The sequence below is a fragment of the Mastigoproctus giganteus genome, chromosome 12 (assembly GCF_048544385.1).
Source record: "Mastigoproctus giganteus isolate SK-2022 chromosome 12, ASM4854438v1, whole genome shotgun sequence".
Lineage (NCBI taxonomy): Eukaryota > Metazoa > Arthropoda > Arachnida > Uropygi > Thelyphonidae > Mastigoproctus > Mastigoproctus giganteus.
In genome coordinates this window covers 40,990,989-41,012,580 of record NC_143586.1, presented here as the reverse complement: position 1 = coordinate 41,012,580, position 21,592 = coordinate 40,990,989, and the positions used below count along the sequence as shown (strand labels likewise).

General features: G+C 36.5%; 1 protein-coding gene across 2 annotated transcripts in view; it reads right to left on the bottom strand.

Annotated features, from left to right (window-relative positions):
* Positions 1-2,962: 2,962 nt before the first annotated feature.
* The window catches only part of LOC150076942 (excitatory amino acid transporter-like), a 62,657-nt gene continuing 44,027 nt past the window's right edge, over positions 2,963-21,592 (bottom strand). For both annotated transcript variants that reach the window (XM_090386221.1, XM_090386222.1), the window contains exons 3-11: positions 20,713-20,826; positions 20,308-20,506; positions 19,926-20,133; positions 19,289-19,473; positions 18,339-18,465; positions 18,008-18,241; positions 17,508-17,702; positions 9,358-9,492; positions 2,963-4,205 (exon numbers count right to left, since the gene is read on the bottom strand). In XM_090386221.1, the coding sequence (XP_090242347.1) occupies positions 3,971-4,205; positions 9,358-9,492; positions 17,508-17,702; positions 18,008-18,241; positions 18,339-18,465; positions 19,289-19,473; positions 19,926-20,133; positions 20,308-20,506; positions 20,713-20,811 (1,617 nt within the window). In that variant the 5' untranslated portion in view covers positions 20,812-20,826 and the 3' untranslated portion in view covers positions 2,963-3,970. The remainder of the gene's footprint in view (positions 4,206-9,357; positions 9,493-17,507; positions 17,703-18,007; positions 18,242-18,338; positions 18,466-19,288; positions 19,474-19,925; positions 20,134-20,307; positions 20,507-20,712; positions 20,827-21,592) is intronic.

Genomic DNA, 21,592 nt, shown 5'->3' with positions numbered 1-21,592 from the left:
CGATCGGTTAAGCCTATCGTTCGCACTGACTGTCGAATAAAATGGCTTCCGTATTAAATATATAGATGAATAATATAATATTGTTATATAATATTGGTATAATCACACCATAGACAACTCTTAAACAAAAAAACGACGTTAGTAGTGTGAAGGGTATCATTTTATCTGTATCTCATATTGGGCTCTCCTTTCACAACAATGTGAAGGAAGTGAAGGAAGAGCACAATATGAGATACAGATAAAATGATGCCCTTCACACTACCAACGTCGTTTTTTTGTTTAAGAGTTATCTATGGTGTGTTTACACCAATATTATATAGATTATTATATTCTTAAAGATATGATGCCTTGTTGCATTTAATTTTACTTAAATAGATGAATAACATAAAAAAAATAATAATAATAATAAAATGAAACATATTTATTTTAAGTTTGTAGATTTTTCCGATTATTAAAATGAATTTAATTACTTAAAAAATGTTATTTACGGTCTCGGTCGGCCACTTGCAGAATTGCGACTCAAGTAATTTAGACTCCTAATTCATCCTTCTCGTCGGGCCTGATTATCCTTTTGAAACAAACATAGGACTGTACTGATGAACCTGCCACATTATAGGGAGTATGAAATTGTCCAAAATATTAAGGGTATACCGTGATAAACATGCCTAGATCATAAGTTCACCTGGTCCGAACTTTATTAGTGGCACAATGCACTCCAGCGGCAGACGTTTTCCACGCATCTTCCACTTCTTTCCATCTGCTTGGTGCTGTTCCTTTTCCCACAAGTAGAGAGATTCGACAATCCATATAAGTTATTTCTGCTGCCCTATTGACCAATTACGTTGTTCATTGCCCCATGCAAAGAAACCGCGCTGATTTCGGCTTGTGAAGTTTTCGGGGAAGAGCGACCGCTCTTCCCGAAAACCGAGGCTATGGAGCTCCGTACATACCTCAACCTCTGTTGACTCCTTAAAGTTGTGGTTGAGGTCTGGCAGGGAGGTCTCGCGAGATTGTCGTACTATCCTTCCGGGTACCCTCTGATCACATGGAGTGAACTTTGTGGGCTCCCTTGTGCATTGCCATGCTATCACCGACAGTGAAGTTTCAACACCCTCTTTCGAAATCAGTCAACTTAATGTACGCTCCATGACGAGAATCATCTCGTGCAGCTGATACTCTTTCGTTATATACCACTCTGAGCCACTTTCTTTTATCCGGGAGGGATTATTGGACTATGAAAACAGGTGGTCTGAATATATTTTGGAGAGTAGTGTGTATATTTATGTAATTTTATCAGGATGTAAATATTTCATTGGAAAAGAAGTTACAACACCCTCATGACTGGCCATACTGGTCAGGATATATTTATTCCAGTCATCCACTGTGAGGTACCATTACTAGAGTTTAAAATGGCAAAAGCCTTTTCATCTTGGCCCTAAGCGACGAAACGTAACATTATTTACACAGAAGTGTTGGATAATAAAATATTATGTGATGCTGTAACAAAGGGTGATTATTGAAATTAAAGTTTTTCCGTACATTTACAAGTCTTTCTGGTTTGACCAAGATCAATGTATTAAAATTCAGGGTGCACTTTTAAAAGAAGCGTAAAGATTATCAGAAAATACTTCCCGATGACAATGTACGCCTGTTAAGCAAGCTCTTCTTCCTCGTAGGTGTAACAAGAAACCAGGGACACATATAAAATCTGAGGAAAGAATAGAAGACTGGATCTCATGAAGTTCAACTGAGAACAACAGTTTGTCGAACAGGGGAATAAATTACCTCCCACTGTGGCAGAGGCAGCGAACCTTGGCTAAGTTTGAAGCAGAATTGGTTGGTACCTTGTGGGAAAGGGAACAGCACGAATATTCCGTTTTATTATATTTTTGGCCAATGAAGAAAAAGTTCTCTTCCTTATATCATTTTGTCTACTAATACTATTGCAATGTTTCTGTACTGTTCCAGAAAACTGAAAATGAAAGTGTACCCTCACTTTGGTTCAACTCGTATACCCAATATCTGAAATAAAGATGGTTCCACCAAATATGGACGTGAATCAAATTCACGTCCTCCTCATTTGAAAGCCATCGAATGACAAAAGGCGGCTTCCCAAATCTATATTATTTTAATTAAAGAATACAAAAAACACACCAATTAAGAAATCAGTTTATTTTTGGAAGCTTCACAAACAGTCAAGTATACACAAACACAGCAAGAAAGTGACTATGGCAACAAACCTAGCTTGCCTTTAAGTCTCGGCATCATCTACGCTTGCTGTCAATAGATTTCACAAGCCAGGCATAGTCCAATTGTTGTGTTTATTTAAACATTAAGCTGACCATTTAAAAACAGCTTTTCTCCTACTTGACGATTTCTAAGGTATAATATATTAATAATTATTATAAACAAATGTTAGCCTATGCATCAGTTTGATGAGCAAATAGCATCTCGGACTTAAAGTGACGAAAGCCTACTTCACGCTGTTATTTCTAAAGATGGCGTACAAAAAAATTACAATATACACGAACTGCATATGTTATCTATATTTATGCACTCTGCTGTTGAAAGTAAACGTTACTTCTCACCTCTGAAATTCGTTCTCGTGTGGAGTTAAAATATTTAAGGAGAAAGGTTATAAAATCCTAAGTTTCGAAAAATACATATCGGATTATTCACATCGTGCAAAGAAGATGCGAAAGATTGCTGCGATCTCTGGTGTTGGATTTAAATAATTTTAAAAAGTGCTTCAGTAGATTTGTGATCTGGTGTCACTTGTATATTAACCACTGAAGATGGCTGGTATCGCGCTGCAATCTTTGGCATATCTTTCTTGCATTTGTGGCTAGTGCACTAACCAATCATTTTTAAAATTACCAGAAAAGTGTTTTTATTAAAAAGAGATTTCATTTAACAGTCATGTGCTTTTTTAAAAATTGAGAAAAATCTCTTTTATTACTAATTTTTAATTTTTGTATTTTTTAAAAGTAGCGTTAGATGGCGCTTGACAAACTTATATTAATTTTTAATTTTTGCTATTTTTTTAAAAGTAGCGATAGAGGGCGCTTGATTAAACACAGACATTATTTATATTAATTTACAAATGTGATAATAGATGGCGCTTCGTACGAAGCTCTTTCATTGTCATAACTGTTATTGTCCTTATAATTGCTATTTTGTCAGATTCCCTGGTGAATAAAAAAATAACAAAAATTTCATTTTCTCCTTTTTCTTTATATTTTTATTTATCGCGAGACGACTTGCAATTATTGTAAGTGGAAAATTAACTAAATAAGTTTGAATCACAGTTTAAATACTTGTTACTTTTATTTAAAACGTAACTTGTTCAATTGAAGGCAAGCCGTGTGACGTCATCAGGAGCTGAAATTAATTTTTTTTTATTATTTTTCGGGCGCTATTTCGATTGTTATAAGTAATGACGTCATGTCACAGGTTTTAAGAACAAAATCGTACCTGTTATTATCGATTTTTACGAACTTAACTGAAAATATTATTACAAAATATAAATATTCGATAATATTTTGCTATCATAGCACGAATCTCAGAAATACGTTTCATAATAGAAAAGTATAAAACATTATGGAATTTGTTGTCGTGGAAACGAAGAGCACTTTCCCTCCCCTCCTTCCCCCCCTTCCTGACTGGACTAATTATCTATGAAGTTCTTATGTGAACAAAATAACTGTATCGGTTTCTACTCTAGGATTATTAGTGTTTTTAATGCATGGTGTGGCAAAAGAATGACTTCCGTTTCATCTTAGCCAGCAATCTGCCACTTGGGAGGGCAGTTTGTGACGTGATTAGATAGATAATTTTATGGAATCCAACCACAGTCTCTCTTTTTTTTTTTTTTTTTTTTTTCCAGGAAGAAGAGAAAAATAGATATATACAACTTTCATCCTTCAGTGGCAATTTCGGGGGTTGGAGATGTTTGCTGGTTATTAAAACCTTAGATCTGCGTTTCACTGTTGCCTTCCCCCGTGTAGTTCATGCTGCTGTTCCCTTTATCGGCTGCTCCCAAACTACTTCGCATGGAAAACTTCCGGATACTCGCTTCTAATTCCATCTCTTGGCGAGCAGCCATTTCAGCGTCTATCTTATCGAGTTCCGCTCTGGACAGATGGTCGACTATACCAGCTCCAAATGCATCTCCCAAGACGTTAATTGAAGTTCGAATTCGATCCCTAATAAATAAAACAAAGGTAAATTAATTAAAGTAAATATAATCAAGAGCTAGAATGAGAAAAATACTGAAAGTTGTGTATGTTGAAGCAGTATGAAGAGTACAGCAAATGTAACTCCTATTAATTTGGAATGGCAGTGTATTTAACGCACAACAGTGCATTCATTATATGTTTGTCATGATGCCACTACCTGATTTGGCTCTACTGATCGTTTTGTAGCCTTCTAAGAGACGTTCTAAAATAAATTGAAAAGCCTAGTCCCCATGCGCCCCCCTTAAGATGACACCTGGATGACACCTACATGTGCCAGACTGGATAACAGTCCGAATGATCCCATGATAGTGGCGTCATGGTAAAGATATCTTGAATGGAACTTGATAAAATAATGATAGCAGTAGATATTGTGTTATCTACTGCTATAAGTTATGTTTTATTTAATTAAGATAAATTAATTACTAAATGCGTGCATGGCACAGTTTGTGTAATACCGCATCTGAAGAGGATGGTGTTTATAGTGGGGTCGGTTGCCTTTTGCTGGATGAAAATCCAGTTTCTGGGAGAAGAAAATAAAAAACGTAACTCATCACGAAATGTTTAACTAGACCACAGTGTGGAAAAACACCATAAATTTGTTTCTTTCTAAATAGGAAGCATTTCTCAACAAAATATTTATGTCCCTAATAGCTAAAAGTTCTCAGTGAATATAGTACGCGAATAAGAGAGGTGAAAAAGGAAATGGATTTTTTTTTTTATCAGCCCGTTTCTCCGAACTGACAGGAAATGCATTGAAGGTGAGGTCCTTCCACTTATCAGTACACAACAGTGGCTTATACTGACCACACAGAGAAAGTACGAAATAATTGGATCAACATGTTATTCTGCAGAAAAACATCTGAAATAAAGCATTTTAGATTGCGTGTCATTATGAATGTTACTTTAACTTTAAACTGTCAGATTTATGTGGTATATGAAATCATTTTTCAAGGTTGTAATATAGCTAAAGCTATCTGTTGGAAGTAATGCAATACCAACACAACTTGTTGCAAAGTCAAGCTTGTTCCGCTGCGAGAATTAAGACCATTGCATTTTGCTGGCTGCATGAACAGATAGAGTACAAGATAGCCATTATAAATGTTTACAGATGTACTCGTAATTAAGTTCAGTTGTATTGAAATGTGCTCTTCCAAAACTGCTGAACTATCCGACAACTCTCGACCTTTAAAATTCAATCGAATTCTAAGGAGTTTACTGTATTTTTCTTTCGTTTAAATATCTAAAGGATAAGATCATATTTATGGTGCATTTTTAATAACTGCATTTACAGTTTTTCTAGACATATACCATATGATATCACATTTTATATATAGACAGTTGGCACTTTGTACTTTTCACAACTTGCTTAGCGATATTTTTGGTTGTATTACGATTTACTAGTTAAATCAATACTCTTCAGAAACACCTTGTAAATATACAAGGTTCAGCTTACGTTTTTCTTTATGTCCTGAAATATCTTTTCTTTGAGGGCAGTTTTCTCTTTGGGAAAGAGGGAGAAGTCCGCTGGTGCTAGATCGGAAGAGTAGGGCGGATAGTTGATTAGTACAAAGTCATGTTTCGTCAGAAATGTATTCACAAGAAATGCGGAATGGGCAGGGGCATTGTCGTACAAAAAGAACCAGCTGTCTTTCTCTCGAAATTGCGGCCTCACCCAAGAAATTCCGTTCAATAGTCTTTAAAGCACCTGCAGGTAGAACGCAGCATTGACTATCTTCCCTTCGGGTTAAAATTCCTTGTGAATAACATCTTGTTTATCGAAAAACGTGATCAGCATTGTCTTGATCCTGGACTTCTGTAAACGAAACTTTATTGGACCTTGGTTACGATTTTGAAATCCACTGCATACTCTGAAGCTTCGTCTCTGAGTCAAATTGAAGCATCCAACGCTTATCTTCAATAACAATACAATCGAAGAAATTAGGATTGTCTTGACAAGTCTGGATGAAGTCTTTGTACGATGACATTCTTCGTTGCTTTTGCTAACCCGTGAGGCTGGCGGCACAAATTTTGCACACACGATCCTTTTCCCTAAATTTTCATCAACGTTTCAAATGACAATCTCTTGCCGCAATTTCCCGAAGTTTTGCGATTCTATCAGAAGTAGTGGATCCTTTTGGAAAGGTAAAAAACTATGGCTGGACCCAGAGACTTTAGGTATCATGAGGTCCTAAGCCAAAACATGTGAATAGGTCCCAAAATATATAATTATGCACATCGATAGGGAGGCGCAAAATCGTGGCTTTTTCGTTTATGGCTAAATTCGGCCCTGAGTGGATCTCTTGGAGGTTCTAGTTTTAAAGACCTTGAAGTATTCTAACAGAGTGGTGGCGAGAAAAAATAAAAAAGAAGTTAAGTAGGTGTCCCATTGAAGATAAATGTTAGCGGCGTATGGATTAAAGTCAAGATACCCATTGCCTTGACTTTAATCCATACCATTATCCATCGTGGCACACCTCACTCTGTTTTATTAACGTTTCGTTCTGAATCAGACTAATTAAGCCAATTTTCTCTCCAAATAACGAATTCTTTTTAGGTTCAAACTAATTGAAATCTCAGATTGTCGCTAATATAATTATGGGGCGCCTTGTTGTCTGCAAAATATCCTTTCCCCTACTCCTGTCAGTGACTGTCAGATCCTGTTTCCTCTTGCGGCTTCGTTTTCCTCATGTTACAAAAAACCTGATTCTAGTATTGATTTCAAAATTGCTCTACACAATCGGGTCTGGCTAACCCATAGCTCGAGGGCAATGTTTCTAGCAAGGCGTTTTAATAGAAGGTCCTGCTAGTAGAAGGGTCCCCTAGAAATAAACAAAAAAAAAAAGGAGGAATGGGATTCCTATTCTGACAAATCCATTTTACGAAACTTTCAAACTTTCAAAAATAATTGAGTAAAAAAAGGGGGGATAGGTGGATTAGGTTAGGCAAAATTTAAAACAAAAAAACAAAAACAACAATTATATCTCCTAGGGTTACTGGACCTTGCAAAAAGAGTGAATATATTTTTTTTTTTTTTTTTTTCCTGTGAAAATCTCAGGTATATTAAAAACAATGGAGGATTTTTTGGGGGGGGGAGGACTTGAGTAACCCCAAAAGTGGCAAAAATGTACCACTCATTGAAAACATTTTTTTAAAAACCTTTTCAACGAGTCTACAGTACAAAGATAACAACTACGCAAAATAATGCATGTATAAAAACTATAAAAGAGTACATCTAGTATCCCCATATAAAATCCTAACCATAACTTGCAAACAAACAGTAAAAATTCTTACATATTTTCAAAAATCCAATATATTAGATATTTTATACAAATAGATTGTACAATATTTTATAACAATATATTAGATATTTGTATATTGTGAGAGAACAGTTTTCTATAATTGTACTAACTAGATACTCCTCTCTAGATATTGAATATTAAAATTTGCTGTTTTTAACATTATAGTACGTTTAATATTGTTTATTTTAATTGTATTTAAGTCATTTATTTGAATCATGTATCTCTGCATTTTTAAAACTCTTAAGTGTTTTTGTACATTGTTATCACGTGATTTGAAAGAAAAGTAAAAAGATAAACAGTATTCGGTTAACAACCCGTTATAATTTTTATAAAAAATATAAGATAAAAATGGAGAATTTTTATTTAAAAAAAGGGCATTTAATACACGTCGATGGATTTTATTAAAAAATATGAATATTTAAGAAGTAAACAAAAATATCTCTAAATTAGAGAAGACACCTTTCTAAGTTAAACATCTTTTATTTAAGTGAATAATGACGCAATTAAAATAAAATAAACCAAATTTCAGATAAATAAGAATAATTCAGGGGGCGCTGTTCGCAGTTTCATAATTGTTGATAGGAAAGACATTTTGAGAATAGGAAAGTCAACCCAATCCCATTTTATTTTGTTCATATCCTTTGTACGGTGAGTCCACAACGCGATGGAGAAGGCCGTGCAGGAGCTGTGAACGGATACGATTTTCGCATTCGATGGGTTAGGTCAAGAGGGACAAGGCAGCTGTCCTTTATAAGGAAACTAAACATGTCACTCATTACATCTGTCAGTTATCGTTGTGCCGAGGAAGTGGAGTCATTAGCCACGTCTGAAGGACTGTTCAGGAGAATACAACTGTGTTCCAGCTAGAGATGCAAATCGCACAGAGACTGCTATGGATTTTGCATCGAAAGATTCCTCGACAGGAGCTTCAACGAGCAATTAGGTTCATTGTTTTGTTTGGTCATTGAAACCATTATTAGCCAGCAACAACCGTTTCTGGGGAATAAATCGTATCAGTCTCGAACTAGAGAAGTTCCTTTCCTATGCACCTATATTTTTTATAAAGTTGGATAATTTTAAAGCTTAAATTTTTAATATGTTATAGTTAGAAATGGTTTTGATTGTGATGGATAGAATTCGCTCTGGAGGAAAATTTAAAGGCAGCAGCTATGGATGGGAAAGTGCCAAAAGATATTTCCTTCAATTTAGCCGTTCCACACTTGACCACAAAACAAATGGAGCATGGAAAAAATAAGGCTTCAACGACAACAAAACTTTTAGGCAGGATTCATGGACCTTGTAGTGATACCTGTACAGTTTATCAGTTATCTTAAAAAAAATCATGTTAATGGATACTAGAAAAATAATTTCGCCTCTAATTATTACAAACTTAGTTAATCAGCACAGTGAAAAAATGTATTAACTTCGAGAAAATTAATTCTAGCATCGTATTTAAAACTATCCCATCCCATCATTCGAATAGTTCAATCAATTATAAAACAAGAAAGGTTCTAATGAATTTTTGTTTATTAGCTTCTAATATAACAGTAATAAAAATAAAAATATAAATTTAATTTTTAAAATTGTTTTATAAAAGTTTTCATTGAGCATCAGCCGTTTTAATCGCATTATCACTAAGTCACAGTTTATCCTTAAACGCAAAAAAATTATATAAATAAATTTCTACTTAATTACAATTAAGAAATTTTGTTGTTGTAGATTTAAGAAATTTATATTTCAGTTCTCAAATACTTTTAATAAAAATTATTGCCGAACAACGTATAACAATAAATAGTTTTGAACTAATCATTTGTACTTACAGCAACCAGTCAACCGCCACAATCATGGAGATGTCTTTAGTTGGGAGACCCACAGCTGTCAACACGAGCAACATCGTTACCAGCCCTGCACTAGGAACACTTGCAGCACCTATACTTGCAGCCGTTGCTGTCAAACTGTGGATTATTAATAAAACTGCATTAAAACATGGAAATCTTACACTTCAAGAAGAATTAAGTTATTTTGAAAAGAAACTACATCCATTCTCACTCTCACTTATACTGAACAGTTTTGTGGTCAGCGTAATCATCCCAAACCAGCTGTTGTCGCCCATCATAGGTTCATCCCACCTTCCTTAGTACTTCTTTATTGACTGATGTCCTGATGGAATCTCTCCACATGCTTTTCACTAAAGTTGCCCAGATTTGGTTTGATGAAATCCAGGTGAGAATACACGTAATGGAGTTTGATTGACATTTTGCATCCAGTTTTTACAGAATTTTCAACCATTTGTGAATATTATTTGTAAGTTCCCCTCAACGTTACCAAGGCAAGGAAACAGCCAGACATTTCCATTAGCACCATTCATTTTATCGCCCAGTTCTTGTGAAGCCAACGTCTGCTGAACTTGAGGACTAATGTCACTGTAGTAGACAACATTAGAAACACAGATTGTATATGCTAGGTGGTTGTCATCTTGAGGATCCAATGCTTTAAAATATAGCACGAGTCCGAAGACAGTTCATTAACTACGTATACACATTCCGTGATCACTGAATTATGACCACCTGCCTAATATCGTGTTCTTTCGCCTAGGCATTGACTCCACTAGATATCTGAAGACGTCCGTAGGGATCTGCAGTAATTTTTCCTGCAAGACTTTCTACAGTGTCGAAATAGGTGACGGTACACCTCATTTCCTGTTCGTGTGTCCATACACCTCATTTCCTGTTCCAAAACATCCCACAGGTTAGGCGAATTTGGAGGCCAATCAAGATGGATGAATATTTTCAACATTCCATATTTCTTTATCAAATATCAATTTTAATATTTTTGTAAGAAGCTCTTTATCAATCTCAGATATATACCATTTATCCTTATAGCATCTTACATTCTTATGGTATAATTTATTACAGAATCTATTAATGCAAAATAAATTCATTCCTAACACAGGACGGCCCGAAATGTATTACCCTGAAATAGCTTTATTTAGCCTGATGTTATCGTTAACAGCACAATATACAGGGTGTCTATAAATCATTCACCTAATCATGAAGCTCAATTAAAATTTTATCGTAATAGGTATCCTAAAATGGTTTGCTGCGGTTATCAAAGCAACTCAATGCGTTTTTGGAACCTTGATCCCAGCAAGCATTACAAGAGTACAGCATTAAAATGGCGACAGTGCAGCAGAAAGCAACGTACGTGTTGTAGCTATAGGATACCAAATCTCCAGCGAATATAAAGAGACGTTTTCAACGGGATTTCCAGAAATATCCTACCTGGCTGAAGGACAGTGTCCACCAACGTGTGGTGGACACTGTCCTTCAGCCAGGTGACTGTCCATTTTTCTTACACAAAAACACTGTGAAATCCGCAAACACCTAGATATGCTGCACCTCAGCTGGAAGATATACAGCCACGTGTTCTATCAACAAGATGGGGCATCACCACCCTGGAGATTGCATGTGCACGATTTCCCCAATTATAAATTTCCTAACCGATGGATTTACTGGGATGGTCCTATTCCATCCTCCTCATTCCTCGGATATCACACTTTTGGATTTCTTGACATGGTTCTATGTAAAGGACAACGTCACAAAGTTAAAAGACCGGGTTGAACAGACAGTGACTTCCATTTCTCAAGAGATGCTTCAAAACACTTGGAATGAAATCGGCTACTGTCTTGACATTCTACGTGTTACCAAAGGTGCTCAAGTTTATAAATTATTAATAAAATAGGAAAGTCTTTACGTCTAAAGGAGTTTATAGAGTGATATCAGGATAATTCAGAATGATTTTTGTTTGTACGTGTTATAAAACGTGTCAACTGAAGAAGGAGTGCCACCAAGAACAGTTTTTACCTGAATTTGCATGCACAAATTCAATTTTGTTTGTAAAATGGTTAAAAAACACTATTTTCCATAAACCACTTAAAAAAGCTCTTGTTCTTGATGACCACACATGAATGAGGAGATTTTTCCATTTTTTTCTTGTTTATCATGAGCTTACGTAGAGGTTAAAATTTATCTTCTAAGCTCAAGTCAGAGAAGAGAGAAACGGGAGTAACAAGTTCTACAAGTTCTGAATGTCAGCAAATTATACTGAAAAAAAATAATAAAAAACAGTTTTTAAATGCTGAAGAAAACTTTGATCTATCTTGACAAGATTTAGACCAAATAAAACATACCTTCGTTGATAGGAATGTGTACAAAGAATGGATTATGAAGTATTTTGAAACAAATTTAAAATGTGACTAGCTCCATGAAGATTGTATAAATCTTCATGGAGTTTAATTCCTGAGAATAAAAGAACACGTTTGATTGAACTCGACGTACAATATCTGTGCAGTACTTTTTGTTTGCAGAGTCCTCCGTATTAGCACAGTGGACATGTGGCCTTGCCATCAGTTTAGATCAACTATATACCATGACTGGGGCAATTCTCTACAAAAAGATTTAATTATTCGATTTTATGGTCAATCTTTGTTTCTTCAAAGAGTATCAATATAACACGTCTGTAACTCTATTACAGACACTCCTACAAATTACAAAATATTTTTATCTGCACACCACACAGTTTCTGCTTGAATCTAGCAAACAGAAAATAAATCTAAAGTGAATGTTATTATGTTTTTCAACTCAGTGAAAATAAAGCCGATGTTTCTAAAACGCCTTAATTAATAGAATAAATGATGTCATCAAAATAGCTTTTTTCCCGGAAAATAAATCGAGTTTTAATTATCCGTTTCTTATTTCAATTCTGATGTTGAGAACCTTCAACCACCTCCGTGCTATTTGATTCAGTAAAAAGAAATCGAATCGATAACTGTGTGGTTTATCACTCTGCATGGTGTTATGAAAACTGTGAAAATAATTTGACCACTTCCTAATGTCCATACCCACGAATAAATTCAATTTTTGTCATCGTTTAAGGTTTCAAAGTTAAGTCTTGATTTGGAGGAGTTGTTCACTGTTTTAGTCTATTCTAAAAGATTTTATAATCCGGAAATATTTACTATCCAACACTTGTATCAACAAGCCACACAAAAAGAGAATTCTTTCTTTATAAGATGCATGCAGCACTAACTTGCCCTTTAATCTGTTTCAAATCCAGAAGGATTTATACTGCACATATAATGCAGTGGTCATAAATCTCACAAATTAGTCTTTGCAATGAGTTTCCTTCATATTCCACGACTCTCAAACAGATGGACTCTCCAGAAGGTTGACAGGCCATTGTTCAAAAGGTGCGACTGCTATGACAGCCTGTTTCGTGACCAACTGGTCTTTCACTATATGGTAGGTGATCTCTAATGACGAAGAGGCAGACAAAACAGGTGTAAAGAATCCCAGGGCAACTCATTACAAAGACAAGTTTGTTCTGCTGTGGGAATTAAGATCATTGCATTATCAGCGCAATTTAAATCCTAATGACTACGGGAACAAATGTCCGATTTTTTCCTTCGGATTTCGTTTTGTCCTCATTTTCATCCAAGGAAATCTGGTCTCCCTACGTACTACCAATCATCAACTAACCATGCCATATGCAAAGTATAAAAGTTGATGCTTTACATAGCAGATATCTTCACTTTATATACAACCCCCAACCCACCCACCCACGTCCATGGAAGTATTTATAGAAAGGCATGCAGCAGAAACAGAACGTTTATGAGACAGAGTTCAGAGACTCTGTTAGAGATGAGTCATTAATTAACCTAACTGCCCTCTTCTGAATGGAATCTAGAAGCGTGAGAGGTTTTGAGGAGGCACAGTATTCCGTGGTAGGGCGGATTTGCGATTTGTACAGAGTGAACAGCTGTTTGGAAGAAAAGAAAAGTAACGCCGAGGGCGAAAGAGAAAACCCGGTTTTTTAGATGTAGAGGAAGCAATATTTTTAATGCGCTTATGCCAAGAGAGATTAGAAGTCAGGGCAATCACTAATGGAGATATGAAATCTTACCTAAAAATCAGAGTGTCATCGAAGTATGCATAGGAGCAGAAGAATCCTTTCTGCAAGATATAAAACAGGAAAGAGTTGAAATGAACTAAGTTTTCTTTGCTCCAATGGAGAATTACATGGAGATCAGCATTTAAGGAATTGGTGATGGATATTCGAACAGTTGAAGCTGTTTGAGCAGGGCAAGGTTTCATCAGCAAAATTATGGATAGCAATGGAAAATTATTAATATATAAGACGTAAGGAGTGCGAGTAAGAACTGTTTAAAATTTTTTTAAACTTTCGATAGTTTAAAAGTTGGTTGTTGACCTTTGGGGAACACCAGCATTAGTGAAGAAGTTCAGAATACAGAACCATCTACCATCGCCCAAAGTGAGCGGTCAGAGAGCAAACTGGATACCCAATTACAAAAAAAAAACAGTTGGCAAACCATAAGATGGAAGCTTGTTTTGAAGATCTTTATGCCAAACATGATCAAAAGCCTTTGGAATGTCAAGAGCAACTGCTTGAGTTTCACCAATCTTTTCCATTGCACTTGTCCATAGATGAGTAACATAAGCCAGAATATTACCAGTAGATCGACACTTAACGTAATCCATACTGGCAATCATTAGATCAGATGGAAGGCTTTTCGATAGTTTAAAAGTTGGTTGTTGACTGATTTCTCCATTACTTTAGAAAGAGTAGAAGTAAGAGCAAAGGGACGATAATTGGATGGGATGCTTTTGTCACCCTTTTTAGAAACTTGCTGGATATGAGAAAATTTCCAAATAAGACGAAAAACAGTGGAATAAGAAAGAAAAAAAAAAAGGCGACACAAAACAGGTGTAAGATAAGGAGCACAGGTTTTGAGAACAAGTGGAGAAATACCATCAGGATGGAGCTTTCTTGGCATCAAGATTATTTAAAAATCCTTCTGTCGGAAGACCACCGGAGACACTGAACGAAGTGTACTGGGAATGGTAGGAGGTGGTTTACCAAGATCATCAATACACGAGTTAGAAGTACAACAGGATACTAGCAGGTCAACTTTATTTTTTGCTGAAGTAGAACAACCAAGCTTTGACAGAGGTGGGAATACAAATGGGCAAAAGTTGTGGCCAATAGTTTTGGCAAGAGACCAGAATGTTGGCTACTATTTGGACAAGGAACAAGTTTTCTAAGCTTAGCCTGTTCAAAATCTAGTTTGGACTGATTAATAACTGCTTTACAATTGTTGCGAGCTTTGGTGTAGGCAGAAAATGACTTAAGTGTACTTAGAAGGGTTGTTTGTGAAAAAAAAATCAGATAATTTGTTAAAATTGTCTGGTATTCTGGTAGATAAATTAACAATCTATGCGAGATCATTAGTAATTGCAAAAGCCTCAGCATCTCGACCAACTGGGTCAACGTGAATAGAAAACGGAAGCCAGCTGGAATTGTGAACATTAAAATCACCTCACTGTTATGAAAGTTAGACTGGAGAAGGTCGTTTCAAATAGAGGAAATCAAAGAATTCCAAGTGATTAGTGGAGTTGGGAGAACGATAGTGGCAACAGACGAATTTCACTTAATGTCGTAGAGAGATTCTAAGCCAGATAAAGTCGAAAAGAGGAGATTCCAAATTACTAAATCTCTGACAGGGAATATCAGAGGGGACATATGCACAAGTACCACGAATAATTCAGGCAACTTATGTGAGCAGAGGTTGAATCAACGGATAACTGAGATTCTGTCAGAAAATTTGGCAGACTGTAAGTGCAAATGGACATTACTGAGATTAGAACTGAGACCACGTATATTTGTGAAAAGAAGGAGGAAGTGTTTAGGAGATTTAGATCTCTTCGCAGATAAGTTTGTTCCTTTAGTTTGAAAAGTTCGTAAGAATAGGTGGGGAGGACGTGCTGTATGGAGTAATGGAATTTTTGAATATGGCATACACATGACAAGAATATATCCAGCTCCTTGACAATACCCCCTGCATTGCACACTAATCGGACTCGCTTCAGGGTCACTATTGGCAGAGTAGAGGTATAGAGATTATACCCTAGCTGATCCGGAAGCCTCCTAGAGAGTTACCAATAAGTTTGGCCCGGTGGACTATTTAGCGGCCGGCCTGCGAACACCATTTTAGAGCTGAAACCTCAAAATGTAAGGAAGATTGGATGTTGCCATGAGGTCCAACAAACCTCAAAAGATATCAAGCATACTGTATGATGGAAGAGATGGGAGTGGGGAAGGGTGTTGCCCGAGCTTTGCCCTGGAGACTAGACATGGGTTCCACAACTTGAAGCATCCAATAAGCAAAGTGGTGGTATTTCATCCGTTGATGAGAGTCATCTACTACCTAACATTAACTGGTGCGGGCACTACATCTCGACCACTGCTTACTTTGGTTCGCATCTGGGCGGTCACCTCCAGTGAGCTAGGTGCCATATTTCAGGACTTGCACTTTGAGGTTATACCCAAGGTTACTAACCGTCCACCATCGTGAAGGTACAAGCTGAGGATTTAGCTCTCACAGACCGACCGGACTTTGCCAAAATTATGTCCACTCGAGTTGTTTGTTACACAAATATCAGTTCCATCAACATTTTAGATTCCCAGGTAGCAAACCCAGCTTGACATACCTGAGAGAGTGTCTGAGACAGCCTCAAGGACCGGTTATGACTGTTTTTGTTTAATTATAAAACATTCTATTGGCGATACGGAAAATTGCTTTTCGATCCTAAATTTTAAATGACATAATATTTAGTATTACTATATAAATATTTGGATTATTAGATTCCTGTCTTTACATATTCTGTGTCTGCATCTAAATTACTATAATTTACATCGCTTTATCACTAGCTGGTGATATTATAAATATTGAATCAGGAATCGAAGAGAAATTTTCCATATTTGCAATCACCTATATGTATATATCGCATTTATCTTTAACCTGACCAAATCATTTAAGAAGAAAAAAGTTAATTATATATAATTTCTAAGAAAATCATCTATAAGTTAAATATTTCATTAATCTGTTTTAGAAAATTTTAAGTTAAAATGAATTGGAAAATTTAAGCCTTCCATCATATTCCATAGACTGGTATAAAGAACCATACAGAGTTCAGAACTTATTTCAATATTCTGGGATAAAAATGGCGCGCATATATGTTGTGGTTATTATTTACCTAAACCATGCACAAATACAGAAATTAATTACGCAGAGATATCAATATTATAGTTGACTGTTGTCCTAAGGTCTCCGATATTTTCTCCCATAGGGCCTTCGAATTGTATTTTGGACAATCTGTCCTCGCATGCACTCAACTCTCCAATTCATCACAACAGTTCTCTGTAACATTGAGCTCAAGTCTCTGGGCTGACCAGTCCAAATTTTTGACGCTCATGTCATGAGCAGTATAACGGAGTGTTGTCCTGCTGATACAGGCATAGGTCTTCCCAACGTGCTACCACAATAGGTAACTCACTGTTGTTCAGGATGTCTAGACAGAGCTCAGCATTCATGCTTTTATCCAAAACAACCAATGGTCCCAGGCTAAACCCTGAACAACAGCCCCAGACCATCAGGTCGCCTATGCCAAACTCCAAAGCACAGCTTTCCATTGATCTATGGTCCAAGAAAAGCAGCCTTACACCAAGTTAGACAGCATCTGGCAATATTTGAAGTGATTAGTGGTATCTGGGTTGGAGCTTATGTGTGTGCGCCAATCATCTCTCTGAGAGCCTCTTTCTGATGCTTTATGTTGGATGCGAAAACCTTTTTTGTGGGCTTGAATAAGTCTCAGTATAATTTTCATGGTCTGAAAATGGAATTCAAATCCAGACCTTTCTGAGTGGTTAGAGAATGATTAATCTCCAGAGACCTCGCTCAGAAATGGGAAAACAATAAATATTTGACCTCAATTATATTTAACGATATTCTTTTAAATTTTATTAATGATTTAAATTAATCTGAGCAACAATTGTCGTAAAAAAATTCATCTCTTCCAATACGGGAAACGAATTTAGAAATGTTGATCCTCACCTGACAGCGATAACCTCTCCGGCCTGTAGTTCAATTCCATTCATCTGGGCGATGAAGATAGCTGCTACGGCTTCGTAAAGGGCAGTTCCGTCCATGTTTACGGTGGCTCCAACGGGTAGCACAAATCGTGTGACTCTTTTGTCGATGTTTAGGTTCTCCTCTAGACAGCGGAAGGTTATGGGCAAAGTAGCAGCGCTGAAAGAACAAACAAATATCAAGCAATGTACATTGTCCAAAGAAGCATATAGTTGTTGAAAATGATAATTGAACACAATGGGATTCTAGTGATCAGGATAATGGAAAAAGAACTTCATCGCGAACATGTAACAGTATGGTGTACCGTGTATCACTTAAAGCGGTCTGGACTAAGATTTTCCTAAACGAAACAAAAGTAATTTAAAAGTAAAAGAAATTTCAATGGAGTTTGAAAACAGGAATGTATGCTTTTTTGGAGGGTAGTGTATAATGGGTGAATTACGTTAAGCAGAAAATAAACTCACCTGGACGCTGTACCTAGAGCTGTTATCCACGCTTGTAGCATACCCTTGAAGAAAGTAAGGGGATTTTTCCTGGTGAAAGCGAAGAAGATGAGAGGTAAGGTGATACACGCGTGGATGATGAGGCCTACAATTACAGTGACCATATAGAGACCCAACTGCTGCGCCGTTAATGCCAAATTGTTGATGGACATAATTTTGCCAATGATCAAGGACATAATACCGAATGGTGAATACCTGAAAACAAAATAAATATATAATTCATCTTTGGAAATCTATAATTAATTAATTTATAAAGAGGATATTTTACAGAATAATGAGAAGGGATTCTTACCACATCACTAACACCACAATACGCATGATGATATCATTGAGGACTACGAAGAAGTCGACCATGATCCTCCCTTCTTGGCCCGTTTGACCAGCATAGATGCCGAAAGCGATACAGAACACGATAAGACCTGAAACAAGACAGGTAAGATGATTACTCGGAGGAAGAGACATATTAAAAACAATAAAATAGACAATTACCTGAAAGACATAATAAACAGAACTCTAAATCAGTACCACGCAAAAGTTTGTGGTCGCAGACCCCGTTTTGATTTGTGCACTCTTTAAATTATTGTCCTTATATACAGAGGCTTCTACCAAGTTCTGTTGACAATACAATTTGTCATTAAATTTTCTAGCAAGAAGGATTATCGAACTTTTATGAAGAGGAAACAAAGGAGAAAAAAAGAAAGTACTTAGAACTGTTTTCCGATCCAGATGGAACGTGCTCTGTATCTTCATTGTGAACATCACAAGGCCAATCCACCGAAAATATTTGTCCAGCCATTCCATATTTCGTTAAAATCGATCAAATAGAAGAAATCTGGCAATTTGCATATAAATAAGAAATTCAAAGATTAAATGTAGTTTTAATGCAGCATTGTTAGCTTTAAACAATCTTTAGCCAATTTGTGTAATTTAATTTAATAACGTTACATTCATCACTCAATTTTTTCTTGTTCATCCAGTGAGTTAGAGTGCTTTATGGACAAAGAATTATTGCAACGGGAACTTTGAAAAAAAATTTTAAAAATGTATCTCACAATGGTATATCCTTAAAACCATCATTAAACTCCTAAAAGCATTGTAATTAATTAGCTTGTGAAATGTAATAATGAGGATATCGCCCATCTTAGTGTGTTAAGAAATCCATCCATCCATCCTCTCGCATTAAAGCCAGATGATGGTTCATTTAACAGATGATCCCTTTCCGACTGGGACTGTTCTGCTCACCTAAGACATTCGTTCCGTCTTTGTAGGTCAACGTTCTCTTCAGGATATACTGCGTCTCATTGATGTACGTTGAAGCATTGGTGACGTTAACGTCCGAGATTCGAACGATATTGGGCTTTGTTTTCGTGTACGACGTCTCCACCTGCTGGAAGCAAGCCTGTAGAAGGTTTTCGGGGAACATATTCCTGTAAAAGAAAAAGAAGAAGTTAGAAACGGGGTTTTATTCTCATAAGAACGAAAGGAAAATCGATTATTCGCTCAGAAATTCCTCATCCCACACTCGGTCTTTCCTGTCTTAGCGTCTTTGCTGACGCAGATATTTCTAGAACGTTATAATCTTCTTCTTCTTTTTTTTTTTTTTTTTTTTTTTGTCAGCAGTTTCGATCGGATATCGATGACCCGGATGAGAATCGCAAAAACAAACTGTATTTTTGCTTTCCATGGTCAAACATTGCTGAGGTGTCCCCACGTCTTTCATATGAACTTCTCATTGGACAACACAGCACTTTCCAACCTTCCCAAGCCATCGAATAAAAGAAATATTAAAGAAAAGAAGTCACAATTCCGAATGATTGAAGTTTCGAATGCTTAATATTCGTTATTTTTTTTTAATCTAGAAAGTCTGCGTTTTACGTACCTGATAAGATCTAAGAATGCATCTAAGGTTGAAACTTTCTTTTCTTCTGTACCACTTCCTACTTCCTCCTTTATAGAAGGATCTCCGGGGTGTATCAAAGTCACGAGGATGATTCCAACCATTGCGGCCAGGATAGTCGTAATGAAATAGTACACTAGAGCCCGAGAACCCATTTTACCACTGGACTTAGCATCTAGTTGAGCTAGACCTGCAGATATTAAAAAATAAGTAAGAAAAATCCTGTTTATTTTCATTTTTATGGTAATTTGGAAGTGCTGAGAAATGGAACATTGAAAAAAAACGGAAACCCCTAAAAAAACGAAAAGTATACCTTTGGTTAATTTAAAAGAATATGAGAGAAAGAAAAAAACTGTTTATTTACCTGAAATCATGGAAGAGACGATGAGTGGCAGGATCAGCATTTTCAACATCCGCATCAAAATATCACCAGGAAAAGAAACAAGCATTATGATGTCATCATTATATGATCCAAATCGGGCTAGAAAGCCAAATAGTATACCAAGAAGTACACCTAAGATAGTTAAAACGAGTAGAAGATTGCGTATGGTCCATGCAACCAGCTGTGAAAAAAAAAAAATAATAATAAATTAATTAAAATATTAAAAGAACGAAAAAGTAAAAATGTACATATCAAACAAAGCGAAAAACCTTTTCAAATATTGTGTCCTTCATAAAATAGATTTATAGCGACATGTATGGAAACGTGTTACTAATAATCTGGGCAGTCATATACATTTTATTCAAAACTAAAAGGTCTTTCTCTCACCTTTTGCCAAAATGATCTGGGTACTTCAGTAAGGCGAGCGACAGCTGACCCCGATATCATAGGCGTTTTGGCGTTCGTGTCTACTTTGGATTCGGGCATGGTGACGTTTTTACCCTAAAAAATATAAATAAACAAATAATAATTTAATTTAGCCTACGTCAGGTGGCGCTTTACACCAATAATAGTCGCCTTGGTAATTTTCAGTTTAAAAACAACTCACATAGATGGCACTTTGGGCATTATGCCATCTTGCCAACTGTCATTTGAAGTACGTTGTATTATAATAACTTGAAGGAGGCGGCCTTGATGCATCCTTCCTTCCCCTCCCCCCCCCTTAAATGCACGAGATAGCAGACTCAAGTGTGTACCACATCAAATATTCCTTTGGAAGATAACGGGTAACAACAGCCATACAGAAAAGACTAATCAGACCCCCACGTGGTGTCCGTGGTTCCATTTATAATCATCCCTCACCCCCCTTTGCTGACTGCGCACCCTGTCAACAACTGTTGCCTAGCAACTGACAGATTGGCACGCGAACTCTCCCTTTCATCTATTAGCAAAATTGATTTCTTTTCTGAAAGCCCGTTTTCATTGTAGTCGCGTATTCCGGAGGAAGTCCAGTCACTTAAGGGACCAACCTCGATGCTTTCACATAAAGGACCACAGCTATCAGCTGGTGTCGTGTAATTGGTATCCATTACACGAACGACACACATATCGTAAAGCCAGGCTGGCTAATAGACTAGTGCCGGCCAGAAGGGAAAATGAATTCTGGGATGAAAGATGATATTTAAACACTCGCTGGAAAGATGTAGGAAGAAGCTGAGAATTATTAAGCGATGGATTTGTGATTATTAAGCAAATTAACAATTCTGGG